The sequence below is a fragment of the Pecten maximus genome, chromosome 3 (genome assembly GCF_902652985.1).
Source record: "Pecten maximus chromosome 3, xPecMax1.1, whole genome shotgun sequence".
Lineage (NCBI taxonomy): Eukaryota > Metazoa > Mollusca > Bivalvia > Pectinida > Pectinidae > Pecten > Pecten maximus.
In genome coordinates this window covers 22,643,428-22,658,354 of record NC_047017.1, presented here as the reverse complement: position 1 = coordinate 22,658,354, position 14,927 = coordinate 22,643,428, and the positions used below count along the sequence as shown (strand labels likewise).

At 33.5% G+C, this 14,927-nt stretch overlaps 1 protein-coding gene across 2 annotated transcripts; it reads left to right on the top strand.

Annotated features, from left to right (window-relative positions):
- The first annotated feature begins 605 nt into the window (after nt 1–605).
- Nucleotides 606–10,364, top strand: LOC117323585 (rho-associated protein kinase 2-like). 2 transcript variants are annotated; one of them, XM_033878892.1, is made up of 8 exons: nt 606–1,775; nt 2,218–2,911; nt 3,246–3,437; nt 5,076–5,255; nt 5,907–6,077; nt 7,049–7,123; nt 7,525–7,752; nt 9,286–10,364. In XM_033878892.1, the coding sequence occupies exons 1-8, from the start codon at nt 1,713–1,715 to the stop codon at nt 9,504–9,506; spliced, it is 1,824 nt and encodes a 607-aa protein (XP_033734783.1). In that variant the 5' UTR covers nt 606–1,712; the 3' UTR covers nt 9,507–10,364. The 2 variants fall into 2 exon arrangements, with proteins under 2 accessions (XP_033734783.1, XP_033734784.1); XM_033878893.1 differs by lacking the exon at nt 5,907–6,077.
- Nucleotides 10,365–14,927: the final 4,563 nt, after the last annotated feature.

Genomic DNA, 14,927 nt, shown 5'->3' with positions numbered 1-14,927 from the left:
CTTCATATTTTTCTTCCTTTACGTGAAATGAGTGCCATTGTGTTAACCTTTATTGTTTATTGAAGTACTTGACATTTTGATGTTTCGATTATAGTCTTAACTGTGACTTTGAAAGTTATAATTCAACCGATCTTTAGCTGACTTCGTTGATTTGAGTTCTGGTAAATCCTGTATTTGCCTCGAATTAGGAGTTTACTTACAATACATTGTAACATATTAGATAAATTTTATTTGATTATATCATATAACATGTCACTACGTTGTAGTTATAAGGTAGTTCATATACAGTTCAATAAACCGACGAATACGTCTAACTAGATCCGTGCATAGCTTTTTGACTGGATATAGTTTTACTCACTGTGTACTTATGTATGTCATTCAGACAAAGGGTATTTCAGCGCATCGATGTTGTAATTGATATCTAGAGTGGGGATGAAAATGAGGGGCTGGTCAGTATAGTTAATAATTTAACTGGTTCTGAACATTAGGTTCTGTTATAACATAATTATAATGCAAGTACAGGTAATAGTATATATTGCGACTAACAAAACGGAAATGACGTGGAGTAATGAAAACGAAAGTAAAAACCTAATGAACGAACCGAAAGAGAAGAATATTAATCAGGTAAGGTAGCACACAGGAACGTACAGGTGTACAGAAATATAAATTTGTAATCATTTTCATGCAAACCTAATTCTTCTATGCCTGTATTTTCAGATAATAGTTTGAAATAGCTTGGTGGTGAACTTCGGGGTTGACCGTCACATAACTTGAATTTTTTATATTATATATATTTACACACTTATCCATATGTAATACAAAAGATCTAATTATAATATGGAAGTTTCGTGCTCCAGTGGGCATACTTTCGGATTTGATAAGGATATCTTATAATTTCCCTATTGAGTTCCATACGTGTGGTCCCTAACAAGATCACTGCCAAGTCCTACAGTGAAATCACTCCAACATTCCTGCTGACCTATGTATTTCATACAATATTGTAAAACTAGACAGCTTGACTCGTGTAGCCCTGTATCAGTTTTGTATCTGAAATGTATAATTTTAAGTCGAGTTTGCAAGTTATTCAGAAATATCAACATTCAGATAATTAGTTATCTGATTTTAGTATCACCTCTCTGATTATATCAAAGATGCGTTCTAATGACGAAATATTAACCTAATGTTATATTGGGGTTTACAAGTATATATTGGTGGTACATATCAAATATATATTACTATATTGTTACATAGCCTTTCTACTGCGCGTTTCTGGTAATTCTGAACAAAGCAATGGAAATTGTTGGCAGGAGGAGAGTAATTACTTGATCATGACCAATAGATAAAATAACATTGTAACAGTTAAGTATTGAAGCTTATTGTATTGGTCGTCCTCAACAACAATATCAGGGAACCGCATTTAAAAATACGTTCATCAAAAATTAATTACGCAATGATTTGAAGTTTGATTCCATTTTACATCTCCGTATAATTAGGTAATCATCAAATAAAGAAATAACCCCAAATGCAATTTAAATGTCTTTGTTTAATACTTTAAGGAATAATGTATATGAGTATACATACAAATGTATTTCTTTCATTGTGCATGTTTCTGACATTTGCGAACCCCGCAACAGACGCTTCTAAGTAGGAGTTATAAAGGAATAAAGCAACCTCTAAAGAGAGAATTCCTCCGTAAAAAAAGAAAGCACGTCATGGGTTTAGAGCAGCTGTTTTGGTCTTCGTACTACGAGAAGGACGCTTCTCTTCTGGCACAGGTTTGAACGTCAAGGCATTCATTTTATTCTATTAAACGTTGGAACCTGTTGAAATTAAGATTTAATGTAATGAAGTATGTTCAATAATTTCAACCAATTTCTTCATCTGTTCTAAAACAGTAAGAAGAAAATATATTATCTACGACATAATTACAAACACGCTGACAGAGAATAAGAAAATATTCAAACTAACATTTGTATATTGACATACATGCGTTTGAAATAACGCATTTAGGAATACACGATCATGTCAACTCTACAACCACACACTGTAATGAACTCCAAATCTACCGAGTGATAGTAAAGCTCATATTTAAGCTCATATTAAAGGGAATGAAATAAAGTTTGAATAGACAACTTTCTAGAACGCGATGATAATAACGCTATGCTATACGATGGTGATTTCGATTAAATTGCTTGTAAAATCTATGCCGTGTTTCAGGATATCTTATTCAAGGCACGAACGAACATAAAATGTGCAGAAGAGGAGGTGGCCAAGTTAAAATATGTACAGCTAGCGGTCAGTGAAGGTGTTGGAACGCTCGGCCAAACATTATGCAAAGACTGCAACAGCAAACTTCACAATAAATGTGAACAATTGCTGGAATCAATTACAGTGAAAACAAACCAAAAGAAGATGAGACGTCTACCAGTAGAACGACAGCATTTCATTAAGGAATTAGAATGCATCCTTATTCAAAAAGAAATGTGCAAACATAAAGGTGACCTTGCCGAACAGTATACTACAACTGATGAATGGTACGAACAAGAGATAGCAGATCTGAAGGTTAAGCACAAAAGTGAAATAAAGGAACTGCAGAGGGAGCGAGACATTCTAATGGAAGAGGTCAGTGATTTAAAAAAACATGAGGACCAATATAAAACGCAAATCACTAAGCTCCAGAAGACCATTGGAAGCAATGAAATTATAATAACAACACAGAAGGAGACAATTGAACATAAAGAAAAAGAGAGGAAAGAAGATATGGACAAAAATGAAAGATTACGAGACATTCTCAAAATGAAGGACAGACGAATAGTGAGGCTTACGCAACCTAATCAAGAACAGTGCACGCAAACATATGTCAAACGGGAAACGGAAAAGAAATCATCATCCTGGTTTTCCCTTGGCGGAGGTAAGACTGAACAGTTTCCTATCGTACAACTGCTTTTAATATATTATAACATGAAGACCTGCAATTAACAAGCTTAGCATGTGATACATTTTCGTACAGCTACTTAAACTGCATTATGGTCATGAAGTGAGACCACTTTGCACTCTATGTATTGTTTGTACCTAGTTATGTATACACGTACACAAACCAAATCTTAAAAACCTTAAATACTGTAAATTTATATCACTACTGCATGTGGTAGTTTTGATGTAATGTCTGTTTTTTTAGATATATATTTTTGCATTATCATTAGATAATTATACCAGAAACATTGCTAGTCACTGATAATTAACAGATTCACGAAAGGAGGAGCAAATCAAAACATTATCGGTAGAGAACAAAAACCTGCAATTAGACTTACAGAAGGCACAAGGGGAGAAGGCACAAACAGCATTGGAATTGCAGCAAACAAGTAAAGAACTCGAAAAGGTACATTCACAACTGGATAAATTGCGCAATGAAAATGCTACACTGGCTGCAGATCTTCGTAAGTATTGCGTTTAAAACAGTTTATTATATTCGATTTCCAGGGGTTACAATCATATTCGGATAGAAAGCATATGCAACACATGGAGTATGGAGATATTTGTCTATGTGCACTTTGCAGTATTTGCTCCTAAATACGCATGTGGGTTAATGTTGCGTCCCATTTTGTTGCTCATTAGTGTATTCATGTAAAATATACATTGTTGTACATTGTTGCAACTTGTATATTCCAATGACGTCACATTGTTTACAGGTCCCGCGTTGTGTCTGCACTGCCTGGCACGAAGGCTTCATTCTGTGTTTTTTAGTGTTTTTGTTAGTTTTCTGATAATTCAATTGATCAGGTATGATTAAACAACCCCAATCAATATGAGGTGAGAATGTAATTTTAAGTTTAAACGGCATGTTGCGAAAAATACTTCAACTTTCACTTTGTCAGTGCATTCGTGATCGCAGCTTCGATCGGCTGTCATGGCAACAGCGAGGACGGTGGTTTTATCACAGTGACGAATTTACAAACTTGCATGTGTACAGCCGAAAACTTCTAACTTTACCTTATGTCTTTGGAAATCATCTGTAAATAATTAATTGAATTAATTACGATCCATTGCATTCGTTTATTAACGTTTGTTCGTTTCTATATGCCGATTTCGATACTTAAAACACTGAAGAGTTCCAATATTGGAGAATGAACATTAACACTTGCTCTATGAATCGTCCTAGAGCACCCGACTACCCTAAATCAATACTTATGAAACAGGTAAGAGCGTGAAGGTAATTGTATGAGAACAACGAAAAGTGCTGTACATTCTTACGAAAATGATAAACATCGTCAAAATTACTTAAAAAGTAGTCAATTAATCGGCACTTCTTCAATTAACACCAGTTTATAACGCCGTTATGTAACCATACTTGAATAAATAAAAGAATGTACAGCACTTTTTCTCGGTTTCTTAGCACGATGAATAAGTGTATCATATTTGTTTGTACGACAAAATACGTTGGTCGGGTGCTCTGGCCATATTTACCGACCAAGTGTTAATGTAGTCCTTCGTGCCGGTCACGTGACCACGCGAGAACACGAGGAACGACGAAAACATCCCGATAAAGACGTTGGACACCTAACATTAAAATCCGATCAAGAAAACAAACAGAACTAACCGGGAAATCATTAAATATTGAATTTATATTAAAACATGACGTTTTTTGTTATTTTTAATTATAAATGCAACATTAACCCACATGCGTAACTGTAAAATGCATTAAACATACCTGTAGCTATATGATAGGATAAGGAAAATGTTGGGGGTACAAATATGAAATATTTGAAGCACAGTATAAAATATTTACTTTCGATATGACTAAAATATGTTTTTGAATATTTTGCATTGTTTTAAGTACGAGAACTTTGTAAGATAATATTACCATACTTACCACAACGATTAACGACATATTGTTTATTGTGAAAATACTCTTTGTACCATGCACTACTGTTGACAAATATAATGAATTTAGCGGTGCAACGTATTGATATCATAGTTTTGTACTTATATAAAGTTATACACTGGCAGACATATCATTAAAGATATGTTGAAATAAGGATATGTCATATCAATAAATAAATACTCTGTACTCTCAGAAGAACATAAAGAGAAATTCGAAAAGGCCGAAGAGAACTTGTCCTCCGACACCCACAGAATATTACAAGAGAAAGAGCAAATTGAGAAAACTTTGCAAAAAACAAATAGTGAACTAACTCTTACCAAGTCACAGCTGGAAAAATCGCGCACTGAAAATAAGGCCCTGACTGACGATATACGTAAGTGTAACATAGATACATGATTGGTTACTTCTTGTCATTAGGTTTAAAACTCCGTATACATTGGCATTATCATGTCTAGAGAATATGGGAAATTTTGCTTTAGTCTACATATAGAAACCAATATCATCTGAGCACTATTTGACCGAGGTTCGAAATTTTCACATACGATGCTTAAAGAAAAGCCAAGCCAAGACCGGCAATTACAATTAGCGGCAATTGCATTGAAGATCACGGAACAAAACGATCACATGCTAATACTATATATGAGTGCACACTATTGTATATCAAATGTGCTGAGATTACAAATATGAACTAGTCGAAGTGTCGTATTAAATATCTACTTTCGATTTGACTAAAATCTGTTTAAAAAATATATTGTTCTAAGATGCAATAACTCCGTAAAAGATGATATTAATAGACTAAAAACATGACGGTTTATACTTAAGGAGCCTTTGTTATGTTAATTTTAAAACTAATTATTAATAAAATGTACTACAGTACTGATGATTAAGATAATGATTCCAGAGGTACAAAACATTGATGTCATGGTATTGTATTTAAATAAACCCATACACTGGTAGACATGTCATTAAGGTATGGTGAAATTAAGACATGTCATATTTATCACTTAATTTGTTGTACTCTCAGGAGAGCAGCTCGAAAATGCCGAAGAAAAACTGATCTCTCACACCAACAGCACATTTCAAGAGAAAGAGCAAATAGAGAAAACTTTACAAAAAGCAAATAGCGAACTAGCCCTTACCAAATCACAGCTGGAAAAATCGCGCACTGAAAATAAAGCCCTGACTGACGATATACGTAAGTGTAACATACATGTATATACATGATTGGTTGCTTCTTGTCATTAGGTTTAAAACTCCGTATAAATTGGAATTAACATGTCTTAAGAATATAGGCAATTTTGCCTTCTTATACAAATAGTAAATGAATTTCATACTATAATACTATCAACTGTTTCAACTTCATTCTTGCCGCCAACTACGATATAGTTTATTAATGTTATATGAAATATTCTATCCTTTACAATATGTACGGAGTATCATGTTACATTAATGACCCTTAAACATTATGCCAAACATGGGTTTGATCTTTCAGAATGTCAAAATTGTTTTTTTGGTAAATTAAACATTCTAAAATATAAGAACATCAATTGAAGACAGACTTTTTGATAAGAAATTATATAGTGATTTGGGAGGAAAATATATATCCCAACCTCGGAATAAAACAAAATATGGCAGAAAAACCTCGGCATGTCACCACATCGTATGAACACTCGGGTGAAATATCCTTATCCTACATACTAACATATGAAATAGTATTATAACAATACAGGAGCGTTTTAACAGGTTCTTTTGTTTACTCAGTTCCACCTAAATCTGATAAATGAGATGTCATATAGATACAAACGTATGCAAATGACGGCCATCCATCCCAACCCCCTTAAATAAAGGATTTACTGAGGATTTGTAATATCTATACACATAACCATATACATGTATAAAATATCTCCTCTCTCTGTTCCACCTAAATCTGATAAATGAGATGTCATATACATGTAGATACAAACGTATGCAAATGACGGCCATCCATCCCAACCCCCTTAAATAAAGGATTTACTGAGGATTTGTAATATATATACACATAACCATATACATGTATAAAATATCTCCTCTCTCTCTCTCTCTCTCTCTCTCTCTCTCTCTCTCTCTCTCTCTCTCTCTCTCTCTCTCTCTCTCTCTCTCTCTCTCTCATATCCTTCTAATTTGCAGGTGACAAAGGAATGGAACTACAAACGTTACGAGAACATTTGGAGGGATATCGACACCAAAGAAAAAAGTCAATCGGTATGTATTTTTCACTACTCACTAAGTCAGTAAGATGGTCATTTTAAACAGCATTAGAACAAAAGCTTTGGAAAAGGAATACATTTTTCCTCATTCATTTGTTAACTTCCTTCATAACCCAAAGCCATGCTTGGCGAGTGTATGTTCAATGGTCCAAAACCGACATAATTTTTATTTTTTTTTTCTGATAATAGAGCCAATTGCTACTGACAATGTCATTACCACAAGGAATCTAAATGATCGAACAGGTAACCCTAGATCGTGTCACATTCATCAGTGTACATTTCGTAGTAAAATGCGAGTGCGATCAAATACTGCACTCATAATTCTGTCTTTTGTATACTTCTTAATGACGTAATACCGCTGAAATGCTTGAGCTTAATATACTACTGGTCTTCCAGTCATGGGACTACATTGCAGTCGTAGTGGACTAGGCAAGCCTCTAGTCGAAATGGTGGTCAGGGAACTGACGAAAGGTGTGCAGGACAGGCTGGACAGGAATAGCACCAACCTAGCAATACAGTTTTCCCATACGCCGTCAGAAGTGACCTGTTGGCTCAAGGTCGTCCTCTGTTTAAACATGTCCGGAGTCGGTACCAATATTTTGGACGTTTTGAAAGGAATGAAAGGTATGAATAGCTTAACATTGGCAGATTCTTTGACCGTTTTTATCAGTTAATTGAGTCTGATGTTATAACATAATTTGCCTGACGTTCACATGTGTTATGGCTCTGTTGTGGTGTTATATCCAAAATACTTGCAAATCGGTATACGACGATTCTCTCTGTGTACTTGCCGAGTCAAAATTCGACTTTTTGAGAAAAAATATCACCTACTGTATAATCTCCTTAAACATGAACAGGATCTTACATTTGTGGATATGTGATTTGGGCTTTATCAAACTTGTTAAATAATTGTATATGTTTCTCACCTAAAGGCTCGTTCGTGGAGAAAAAAGTATTGAACAAATTTAATAAATTTCAGAAGGAAGTTTAAGATCATAGTTATCTTATTACAAATAGCACAAACTCATTTTAAATTATTGATGTTCTGTTTGTTATGGCTACCACTCTGGATAACTTGATATCGGAAATCAATATTTTACGAAGTTGAATGATAAGTCTAAAACACTACCCGTTCTATGAAGAGTTTAATACTTACAGTCAGTGATGTGCTAGTATTAATGACTCCGGAACTTGTATCATATATCTTTATATTTCTGGATTTCTGGACTATCTATAATTCGGGAGTCAATAAAAACACAATGAAAACACCAATGTTAAATAAAATGTGTGCAGAGGTCGATAATTTTTTTGTACTGTAAATGTATTCAGGGAGAAGAAATTATAAGAAAAAAAAGTTTTAATACTTATACTATTAGTCGAGAAATATACAAAATTAAGTCACTACCTTCCCTTATCATCAGGGAATGCATAATTATTTTAAGAACATTAGAACTGTCTTCGTATTTCACAAACTATCCCGGTGGGGTGATATAGTATCCAAAATAATAATTGAAATGGTCATGCTTTTACCATCCAGACGGCCATTACATGAAAATGCAATAAGTTTATTATTTAAATCAATATATATATATATATTTATATATCTACAAATGTACGAGTATGAAAGCCCGATTTCGTCTATACAAACAGATATGTATAAAGTAACGTAAAAATTTACAATTATAACATATATACGTTGTATTGTATGCGCTACATTTTATCAATAATATCTGTACATCTTCTGGAATGGATTTACAAAGCGTTACTTTTAATTATATAATATAATTACCTTAACCATTATCATGGAACGAACTAAGAAAAAGAGTAAAAACATCTGCTCCGAACAAAATGTCTGTTTTTAGGGATTCGCACTGCATACTCAAGATTTCGTCGATGTGTACGTACTGATTCTAGTAACTTGACCAGGGCCTAGTTGTTCAAAGGGTGATTAGTTTAAAACTTAATTTTTTTTTAAAAATCTCCATACGGTTACTTCCGGTAAAACTAATTTGACAAAAATTTTAAGAAACTATGGCACTCCCCAGTCTTTTCCTGTCTGCCTTTTTTAAGGTATACACTCACCCAGGTTTGAGATTATTTTTTTCATTCTAAATATAGCAATGGACACAATTTAATATTACTGTATATATTCTCCAGGTGACAGAGATGTGTTTGTTCTAGTACTCCACCACACTAATAAGGCCAATCTGTCGTCAGTGACCCCAACCAGTCACCGGATAACCGGAAGTGAGTTACGGCAGCTTGGCGGCATCCTCGATATGGCTTTCAGTAGTGACAGTGGTCTGTACAATTGTGACCTCAACAACAATGCTATCGATAAAATAGCTTCAGTATTAAAGAAGTATATGATGATATGAATACCAGAGATAATTTTTCCCTGATCACTAATTACATCAGCATATATATATATATTAACTGAATCTGTTTGTATTCGTTCATTTGTCATTGAGATTGGCATCCATATGGAGTAATAGATCAACATAAAATCCCTGTCCAGGGTTATATCCTTTATGAAATACAGTTACCAAACCGTAAATGTCACCAGAAAGTGTTCCTTTCTTTCCCTATGTTTTTTTAAGCCAAACTCTAATAAGAAATAAGGTTGTTGATGGTATTATCTATGAGTTCCCTAACACTTCTACACGTGTATGAAGTTTATCCAGACCGTTTGAAGATGTAGTTTACATGAGCAGCCAGGTCTGCAATGTAATAAGACTCATGTGCAGTGTTTTCTTTTAAACAAAATATTACAATGTGAGTATATGTCACGAGGAAAAAAAATGCTCATCAAATAATCAAATTGATCTTTCAAATGCCAAACGAAGTTGTGATGCATGTAGGATCCTATATATATACCTATATACATTCCAAAATCACGCACATTTAAAAAGCAAAAATGAGACGCTGAAAAGGACAATAGGAAATGTGATTTTATCTTAAAAGCATACATAAGAGGTGTGATATAATAATAAATAATAATAAGAGGTGTGTATAGTTTTATTTGCTGATCTTTTATGTATGCATATATCTATCAACGTCTACACATGTATTATTGTACCAGAAAGAAAAGTTTACTGTTTTATATTTTCATTTCAATTGTCCGTTGGATTTTATTCATTTTGGTGTCGGAGTTCTTTCATTAAAATGTATCAATTACGTAGGCATGGATATGCATACTATATTTAAAAAGTGATATGAAAATAAAGTATTATGGATAACGGTACAAAATGTACTTTTGTTATTTATGTATTATCATCATCAGATATGTAATGTATAAATATATGTGATCTGTGATCAGTAGTTCACTTAATGTAGAATTTCATACTATTGCCGTTTTAGGTTTTAATTTGAAGGCTTACATTATCAAATAATTATGGAATGTCTCAGTTAAATATTTTACATTTCAAGACTGATGTGACTATCTAACAAATGGATATAACTCAAAGTCATCAATATGAAAAAGTTTGTTCAATTTCGAAGACTGATCAGGCTACCTAGTAGTAAAATATCTGTGTGGGTTCTATTTCGTGTGGTCAGAATTTCGTCGGGATTTTATTTTGTGTTTTTTTTCTAAAACCACGAAATAAGCGAAATTAAATCCCCAAGGAAATGTAATGATTTTACAGTAGATATCTAGTTCGGGTTTAATTAAGTAACATATAGATGTTCCCAAACGAGAGGACATTGTTTATTATTTCACGGGCACATCGAACACGTCTTTTCATATCACACAGGGAAATTTATGACATCATTGAATCAACTACACAACTCATCAATTTTTATCTCTCGCAATGTCGTGTCGAAAAATACTCAGCTCTCGATATCTGTCCCGGAAAATGGGATATTGGGAACAAGTACTTGACTACAGAATGGCTGGGAAATGAATTAAAACATGCAAAATCTTTGGGCATTGAGGAATCATGGCACGACAATGCTAAGAACAAAAGAAGAGTTCTTATAACGCCTTTGTTTTATACAAAGGTAAATCGTTGAAACCAGTTTTGTCTACCTGTAACTGTACCAGTTGGGTATGCAGGTTTCTCTCTAAAAACAAAGCCTTTAATAAAGTGTGCATTACAGGTATATAATCAGTAAGATCTACAATTTACTATGAACAAACCAGAAATATAATTCCACTATACAAATAGGTAAACTCAAATCCGGAGAGCAAAGTCCAACAAGAAACCAAGAAACAGTCGGGTGGTCTCAAGGAAGGGACTAATAATGTATGCATGCAATACGTCACGTCAGTCATCAAGAAAACTGTGGGATCGCAACGATCGACGACATAATTATGGAATAAAGATAAATCAACCAATGGATATTCACCTAAAATCTAGTTCATTATCCACCAATGTAGAATGCCTTAGGTATTGATCAAGAGGAAAGTTTTGTGTCTAGACTATACATGACACTTTGTCAAGAAAATCTTGATAGGCCAAAGGTTTTGAGATATTAATCGCATATGATAAAAAATTCTAATACTCATTCATTTAATATAAGTCATACAATCTTCTCTTTTAAATATTTGCATAAGAAGCAGTGTGAATTTTCTTTACTTTCATTCGGAATACTTTGATCTATTGTCCGAGAAAAAATGAAGGCATGTCTGATCGAAGACTCAAATATTGTCTATATACAGACCACTAGGAATTATTTGTAAACTTCTTTCAATTTAATATAAATAATTATATTCAGGAAACTAAAAACAACGGTCTTTTCAGTGTTTTTCATTAATCAAACTATCAATTGTCCTGGTTAATCAGTTAAACTCCTCACTGCCGAGCGGTCTATCAGACAGGATACTGAAAGAGGTGTATTTTTATTCTTATTTTCTTTTTAATTTCGTGTGTTTTATATTTATAGAATATACAAATGCAATGCTTTTCATAACAAACCCCGAAAATATGAAGATATACTGTGTTGTATACATGTGAATATGCACGTGTTTCTATGATCCTCTAAAGGCCTTAAAGAAAACCAACTCTCAGACATAGAACGGTTGACGCAAGAGAAACAAACACTGGAACATAATCGAAATGAACGCAAGACAAGAGTGACCGATTTGGAATCAGACCTGGAAAAGTCATATACAAAAAATCAAGCCCTGCACTGCAGGGTAGGTAAGTATCTTATACAATTATTGGCATTGATGAAGACATGTATTGATTCAAATGAAATTTGTGTAAAGGATTTTTTTGTGCATTAACTATTTTATTTGATCATTCTCATTATTTTAAGTTTTTATTACAAACATAATATTTGCGTATTGAGATATTGAACGTTTGTAAAAAAAGACTATGGGAACTTAGTCCTGATATGTCTTGTATAATCCAGTTTTGAGATATTTAGGGCTTAAGCATGCCTAAATCGTCATTTTGACGGTGTAGTTTCTGTTTAAATCGGTTTTTAAAATTGACGCTTAAATCTAAAGAAACGTGATTTTGGCCGACCTGTCCGCATAAAGGAATACTTAAGGAATTAAAACTTATTTTTTTCAACATTCATGGACCAATACAGCATTCGATTCTGGACATATTCCAATCACGTTAGCGACTCAGGGTAAATATGTGCAGAAAGCCAATGTTGTAATGACCTCATGGATATTGAAATATAAATTTCATTCCTTATACACTTATCGCATGGTTAGTCTATATGTTAAAGCACACAATAATAATAAAAAAAGAGACCTGGAAGTGACATCGGAGAGAGAACAGTCGTTTTCGTGGGAAAGTGTCAAAGAGTTCTTGGAAAGGTCAAAGCAACCGTCATAACAACAACGCGAACAAAGTATACTTCCATCTATAACATTTATTCTGTAAGATTTTTAGATTGATATTTATATTTTGAACATTAAGGAGACCGTAACAACATTACAGTTATGTACATTTAACATGAATCGTGTTTATTTTAAAGAACATGAGAAGGAAAAAAATCCGAATGCTTGACGGCGTAGAGTACTACCCGTGGTAAAGCAGTCCCCGACATTACTACACACTGTGATGAGGCTAATGTTGTTATGAAAATGAGGTCATAACAACACGTGTTTGGTCGACTTGTCTGCATAAAGGAACACTTCTTCAGAATGCAACTTATTTTTTCAACATTCATGAGGCCATAACAACATTGGCTTCTGGATATTCCATGAATCGTGTTAGCGACTTATGGTAAATATGTCCAGAAAGTCAGCATCAAAACAGTGTAATTCACGTAAAATCACATATTATGTCAAATTCTAATATTTCAATAGCTCAAAAAACACAGTGACATGTGATTTTCTTTTCATTTTTGATATCTCTGTAGTCTGTCCTTTAAAGTAAGGAATAACATTTAAAATGTTAATCATCAGACAATATTGAGTTTTTACCAAAGAAAATCAATTTAAAGCTTGCTAATCTCCTAATTTGTAATTTGGGGTGAATAAAGGTTGATGACTCGCTTACCTGACCATGATATTAAATTAATTATGAATTATCATGTAGTGATAATTGAATAAACGTTATATGTGTGATATCAAACCTAAAATAACTGATTGGGAATCGCACAATCCTTATAGGCTGAATCCTGGAATATACTTCCTGCTTTATCAACCCGTTTCCATGAAAACTAATAAAGTGTTACTTTTGTTTAGATTTTTTGACGAAACCACAATTTTCAAGTGATTATGCACAGGTTCTTCTGCTATATCAACCGCACAGAGTCTTCTTATTGGTCGAAATTGAGATATATTCTATTTAAATGACAATTGGTATTTTCGCGTTAAAGACGACTTCGAATTCTACCCGTGGGTTTCAAGGCCATATCAACAACATGGAGGCATTGAATTGGTCAAATTTCAGAAAGTGTTCCATTTGGATGACAAATTGTATATATGAGCATTACGGGACTACGAATTCAACCGCATTAGTTTGTTGCCATCGAACCACACTGAGACGTTATATTGGTTGAAATTAAGAAACATTACAAACATTACATTTATGACAGATTATTGTCACGCCAGTATTTTTATTTTGTGAGGACACATGTATATGTTCTGCATCACTAAGGCGTTAGTAGAGAAGATGGAACTTAGTTGTGTGGTACTGACTTTAAAGGTGCATGTACCGTGTCTGATAGAATACGATTAGAAAGAAAGAGTGTCCTTTTTTATTTGTGAATTTAACACTTTGGAAGCTCAATGACTACAAATGATATACATACTTAAAATGAACAATATTGTTGAACTATATTAATCATTTAGAAAAACAATATATTTATACATTGAAAGTTTTTTTCTTTTAAAATCAGAAGGATATGAACCCCCAACCCCAAATCAAAATATTATATTCGGATCTCATCGCTTTTTGTTATCAAACATACTGAAAAAATAAGTGACTTGAGAACATTATCAAAATTTTCTAGAGCCCCACAAGATATGTATATTATTCGAGCAAACTTCTTTCTGTAGAACGACACAGTTTCCAGAGTTAACAAAGGTTACTTCAATTGTACGCAACACTTCATTTCAGGTGCAACATTGTCTCCATGGAAAAACATACTCTCCGAGTCGTAATTCGCCTCTCTTATACAGAAAATTAGCTGTAAGTTTTAACTTATTTTCGGAAATATAGATTTTTGTGATGAACAGAAACTGACACTCGCGGCTAAGCAATACAGAATTATGCCCTCTCGCGAAAGGCTCGTGGCATATTAATTCAATGAACTCATTTAATGCATTTCACATGACATTAATCACTCAAGTAATATACTGTATATCATTTTCATGATATTAAACTTTT

Coding starts and splice junctions, on each gene's coding strand:
- LOC117323585 (XM_033878892.1), top strand. CDS start 1,713: ATGGGTTTAGAGCAGCTGTTTTGGTCTTCGTACTACGAGAAGGACGCT. Junction 5,256..5,906: donor GGCCCTGACTGACGATATAC/GTAAGTGTAACA, acceptor TTGTACTCTCAG/GAGAGCAGCTCGAAAATGCC. Junction 7,753..9,285: donor CGTTTTGAAAGGAATGAAAG/GTATGAATAGCT, acceptor TATATTCTCCAG/GTGACAGAGATGTGTTTGTT.